The sequence below is a fragment of the Platichthys flesus genome, chromosome 17, assembly GCF_949316205.1.
Source record: "Platichthys flesus chromosome 17, fPlaFle2.1, whole genome shotgun sequence".
Classification (NCBI taxonomy): Eukaryota; Metazoa; Chordata; class Actinopteri; order Pleuronectiformes; family Pleuronectidae; genus Platichthys; species Platichthys flesus.
In genome coordinates, this window is record NC_084961.1 from 6,637,604 (window position 1) to 6,643,712 (window position 6,109).

A 6,109-nucleotide genomic window follows, 5' to 3' on the forward strand; every position below is an offset into this window, starting at 1 on the left:
AAGTTCCTCACCAGATCTTTCTCATCTCGCAAGAAACTTTTGACCATGGACTTACAATAAGTATCATGCATTAGACACTCTAAACCTATAAACACTGCTTATCTATTAAAATAAGCAGATAAACATGAAGTACAATTCATGTTATTTTTATATTTTACACACAATAATTAGAAAAGAAAATAACCAAAAACTAAATTACATATAAGTTGATTTATAAGAAATAAAGACAAGGATTAGAATTCTGACAGAAAGCTTTTGAACCGTATTGATAATGATCTACTTTCTCTGCGTAACACAAACATGTGTATTCACTGTATTTTGGCCAATCTGTTGCTCTCTGACACAGATCCACACACGGACTCTGAACCCAAACAAATGGCTTGTTTACTCTTTGTGTTGGTTCTGTCACACAAAGTTTCATCCTCACGAGCTGAAAGTCGTTTTCCTCTCATCCACAGGTGAGCAGCGCAGCATTTATTTAATAACAGGTGATTAGTGTCTGCTGAGGAGCAGGTAGTGAGACGCCACTGGTGGAAGTCTCATTAAAGCTGCATTGAAGGGGAAACCCTTTCTCCAGATTTTGACTAAACTCTATCTGTGTCTTTTGTTCAGATTCTCAGACGTGACAGTGCCTTCAGTCGCCATGAGGAGCTCGCTGCTGCTGTGCCTGGCCTTCAGCTTTGCCACGTTTGGATTTGGTGAGAGAGGCTTAAGAAGAAACTCCTTCATTAAAGCTCAGGTTTTTTTATCCCCTCTTTGAAAAGTGCAGCCAAGTGGAGCGAGAGGGAGATTACGTGTTTTCTGGGAGAGGACACAACCGCCCGAAGGAACAGTTTGGCACGTCAGTGTGTCGTTTGAATGTGCTGCTGTTGTGTCATGTGCTTCCACTTCCCTCTTTGCATAGTCAGTGATAATCATTCATAATATTCCGTGTGATATTTTTGAGGGAGAAAGTGGAGTTTGCTCTGTGCAGACAAGAAACGAATGTGTTTCTGATCTACAACACAGCAACAACATTTTTGCTTCATCATGGTTGAGGTGGTACCACTCCGCCATGTTGCTGTTATTTAACACACTGGAGACTGGTATATAAATATTTAAAATAATATACTTCTCCATTATTTAAAGTTTAGCACTTGGAAGTGAAGTCTACAGATATTTCCAATATGCATTCTTTAACAAGGCAAAGGTTTTGGAAAATACTGGAGCTGTTGTTTACCTTTTCCATTAGAGGAACAGTTGGACATTTTTGGAGATGAGATTGATGCCACTGTCATTTTATTAAGACCATTTATTTGAATAGAATGACATGAACACATTTAATGAAATGTTAGTGCAATCTTAAAATAAATGTTATGTGAAAACTATCGAGACATTCATTTTCAAAAATAAGCAAAATAGTACAACACACTGATCATCTCCAATTTTGTATGGATTATGATACATTTGGTGACTTTTATCTACAAACTTAACACTAATCTATTGACTCTGTGTGTGTGTGAGTGTGTGTGTGTGTGTGTGTGTGTGTGTGTGTGTGTGTGTGTGTGTATGTGTGTGTGTGAGCGCAGGTGATTCTCTGCAGTGTTACTCCTGCCCTGATGGCTCCTCCAACAACTGTGAAGCCAAGCAGGACTGTAACCAGAGTGAAGACAGCTGCCTCAAACTCACCAGTACAGGTAAGCATGGTAAAGACAGAACATATATGTATGATATATTTTAACACCACCAACAAGGATAACTACAATGACAACGACGTCAACAACAATAATACATATAATAATGTCAGTTTTATTTGAATAAAGTTTAAAGGGATGGCTGTAAGGAAAGCGATGGCATTGAGTGGATATATTCTGTAGGCAGAATAAAATATAGATAATATATAAATATGCAAAATCCATATAAGTCCACAGAGTGAATGCTTGTCCCACTGTCCCCTCAGGAAAGACCTTCACCACATGTATCAGGAACGCAGACTGTGACTTCATGACTCTGGCCGCCAGATATTCCGAACCCGACTTCTCCTTCTCCTGCTGCCAGTCGGCCCTCTGCAATGGCCAAGAAAAAAGTGCATTTCAGAAATTGAAAGATTTTTTTGGCTAAGAAATGAAAGAAAAAAGAAAAACAAATGAATAAAGTTGTGAGTCTTGATTTCTATTGTGATAAGAACCAAATAACCATAGTCCAATTTTGAGGGACCCTCACAAGGGTGTGTCTCCTGCTTCACCGCTCCCCTTTTTATCATCGTACTCCTGTGTTTGTGAGTTTGCCTGCTAGTTAAAGTGTAAATTGCCCTTTTATTTGTGTTGTCAATTTGTGTAGGGACTCCATGTGTAAAACATTGACTGGTTCTTTGGCTTGTTTTGGCAGAATAAACAGAGATCACCTCCAGAAACATTCATGGTTCGACTCTTTACTTCAAACTTGCATGTGCACATTCACCTTCTGACAGAGAATTCAACAGGGAACTAAGATGAAAGTGTTTTTTTGTGTAATTTTTGGAAAGATTTTCAAGAAAACCTTAAAAATATCCAAAATGACCAGAAAAATACGTAAATGTTTTTTTTTCAAACAGTACCTTACTAGGAAGTAATTTGTTTTATATCGTACACATCAGACTTTAAGTGTGTGTTCCAAAAATGCTGTGAGCTGTCATTACAAAATAAATTAAATTGATCCTCAAGAGGATCATGCAGAGCGACGGGGTCAACACCATGATGGTCGTTGGGGCTCAGTCGTCCGAAGCAAAAAACCTTGTCCCTGTGAGATGGCTGGATTCAAACCTGTGATTTAAAAAGCACTAAGAAATAACTTTAAACCCACTGAAGCACGACAACAACAACAACAACAACAGCCTGAAAACAGTCAGAAGAACAACACTTAAAGTCCAGTGTCTGCTGCTGTCCTTGAATAATAATGACACAATCTGTAGTATAACAGCCGATTATAGGATAGTGCGTTGATGATAGAACTATGTGTGTTTGTTTGTGTGTGTGGGATGGGGCCTGTTTCTGCAGCAGTGAGTAACCACAACGTCTTAATTTACCAACTTTAATTAAAAGAAGGACAACATCTGTTATCTGAAACAATGTGTGCATGTGTGCTTGTGTCTGTTTTCGTTTTCTCCTGACAAATGGTCCCAGGGCACACAATAACACACAACAATGATAAAAATAAATGTGTATATTCAACTTAGAAAGTAAAAGGTTATAGGGTATTCTAATATGGTACATCAGTGGATGTCAAGGAATCATGGCAGGGTGTGTGTGTGTGTGTGTGTGTGTGTGCATCTGTGCATGCTGTAACTCTGTCCAGGTGGTTCGATAATTAAATCATTCCCACACTTGGTTTTACATCAAAATCTTAATTCTAACATCTGGCCAAGGAATGGAGGAAAATATTTTTGAGTGTGTGTGTTTGTTTGTGTGAAAGATGGACTGTTGGGATAACAGTGATTAGGTTTTTAACAAAGTTTAATAAACAAGATATCATATTACCATATGCTGACCCTGTAGCTCAATGCAAAAAGACAACAATCAACTTCAGAGAATAAATTCAACACAAATGCAGAAAAAAACTGCAAATATAGAAAACAACCAAATAGAAAAAATATGTCATCTAAAGAGCAAGGTTATATTTTACACAGGACAGAATAACTTTTAAAACTTTTTCAAATGAATCTATGAATCTATATTTCACAAATATGAATATAAATACAAATGTATACCAGTAAAAAAGATCCCATAGGATTTATTGAAAAAATTAAATATATCAGAAGTCATGACATATACGTTAGTATTCAGATTATTCCGAAAATGACCGGATTACTGAAATCTTCAAAATCGAAAAGAAAAGTACATCTAAAATTTCCTAGATGATATTCCCCCCCCCCCCCCCCCCCCCCCCCCCCCACATCAAAAAAGTTGATGTGGTCACCAGGGAACAGAACTGAACAGGGTAGTACATGTGTCACATCTCAGCAAACACACAGACTTTCCTGGTGATTTGGAGGTAAAATGGTTTGTCTGCTTGTCACAGGTAAAAGTGTCTGGGTTCACAAATCCTCTATAAAGATTGAAGAATATATTTCAGAAGCAATGAGGAGGAAAAAAACTGAAAAAAACCCTGCTGCCTCAGCCTGTGTGATCAGCCTGTCAGACGGAGAGAAGAAAGCTTGCTACTTCAGAGTCGAGTGCATTTCATGGACGAACCGACGGTGTGACACTGATGGAAAAAACAAGAGCTGACAGGATGTGGAGCTTTTGTACGAGCGCTGAAACCCACACAGAGCTGCATGTGAAGCCTGAAGCAGTGAGTGTATTTATCTGCGATCCATAAGCAGTCGCCCTAGTCAGACAGAGAATTAGCCGCGTTCTGGAAGGTATAGGCTCTTGTTGTTAATTAACTGCAGATGGTTTTTTAGGTGCCGAAACAAGACGATGCCTCAGTGAATAATTGAAGTTCAACAGTGTTTTTTTCCGAAGCGTGTGATGCCTCGGGAGCTTTTTGTTTCTCTCCACACTCTGTCATCTTCTTTCTTTCTCTCTGAATTTCAACATAGCTGTTTAGAATGAACTTTTTTTCCTAATTATCAGCGAGTAAAATAATGAGTATCATTGTGTGGTCTGCTGCCGTGTGCATTGCGCGAGAAAAGGAAATGACAGTCCTCCCACTGGTCACCAATTTTAGATTAATGCAACCAATTAAATTAGATTTATAACAGAAACTGTGAAACTCTTTCTATTTGTGTTCATTGACTATATATACTGTATAAAACTTTTTTACGTAGTACAATTCCAAGATGAAGATGTGTGTTCATGTTTTTGTTTTATATACAGGGAAAAGAGCGAGATGCTAAAGTTTGGGCAGCCCCCAAGAAATTTCGTTCAAAAGTAATATATAAAATCTACAGTTCTTGGACCTTGATTAGCCTCCGGGGGCCGGGATTTGTTTACAATCAGGTGAAGCTAATTTCCCCCTCAGCTCTCTGGAAATTCAAATAATTGATGGAGGACAGCAAAGTGTTAGGCAGATGTTTCCTCAGTTCTGTAGTCAACCTGAAGTCTGCTGTGGAAAACTGCAAAAAAATTCCTAGAGAGACTCTGCAGCACTATTCCACTGTGACACCGGCTGAAATACGACTTTCATGGAGGAATCATCAGAAAAATAAAACCTTTTCTGTGTCTTTACCACAAAAATCGGCATCGGAGGTTTGCAGCTTAACGTCTGAACAAGCCCGAACTCTTCTTTTTGACTACAGAGCAGAATTTCCTCATCAGAACATCTCTCTTGATTGTTGCTCACAAGGTGGATCGATCATGCTCTGGGGGGGCAAAGGATGGATATATAAAGTAATCACGTTCAACTTGTTGAATCAGCCATAACATATTAACCAGTGTGTTACCAGCTGGAGGCTACGTCTGAACTTTAGAAAGTGCTCGGTCAGCTGCTTTCATCCGTCTCCAGTGTTTATGCTAAACTAATTGACTCCTGGCTCCTGAAGACATGTTTTCAATCCTCTAATCAAACTTTTAGCTTTTCTTATCCATCCTAATGTGTTTGTATCTGTTTAAAATGCAGTAATGATATTATTCCATATGTATTGCATCGTATCATGTTATCTAATCTTTTTCTTAATGTATCCGCATCATATCATATTATATCTTTCCTTTTCGTATTATATTGTATTGTATCGAATTGTATCCATATTTCCTTATTAAAATGTATTTCATGCAGCTTGTTTCTCGATAATTAAAGAATCTCTTTTATTCATTTTACAGTTGGAAGCACATCATGACTTGTGACACTTGCAGTGAAGCCACAGGTTCAGCACCTGTTCAGATCTAAAATGAGCTTCATTTTTCCTTTCAATTGTTTTCGTACGTCTGGTTTGTGACTGCATCATCCTGACAACCCATGCTTTTATTTTCCATCCCTGTTGCTGTTGTCCTGTTGCAGACTATTGCCATGGAAACCAGACCTGTGGAGGGCTTTGTATCATTTTTTGTATACTTTTTTTTTTTTTACATAATCTCCTCTAATCCGGGAGCAATTAGTTTCAGAGCAGGACAGAGAGGAGGAACATCACTCTCTGTCTCCGTGCCTTGATGAT

General features: G+C 38.4%; 1 protein-coding gene across 1 annotated transcript; it reads left to right on the forward strand.

Moving 5' to 3' along the window:
• The first annotated feature begins 352 nt into the window (after positions 1-352).
• LOC133972630 (CD59 glycoprotein-like) lies at positions 353-2,394 on the forward strand. The gene is made up of 4 exons (XM_062410180.1): positions 353-458; positions 613-698; positions 1,569-1,676; positions 1,940-2,394. The coding sequence occupies exons 1-4, from the start codon at positions 376-378 to the stop codon at positions 2,098-2,100; spliced, it is 438 nt and encodes a 145-aa protein (XP_062266164.1). The 5' UTR covers positions 353-375; the 3' UTR covers positions 2,101-2,394.
• The last annotated feature ends 3,715 nt before the right edge of the window (positions 2,395-6,109 follow it).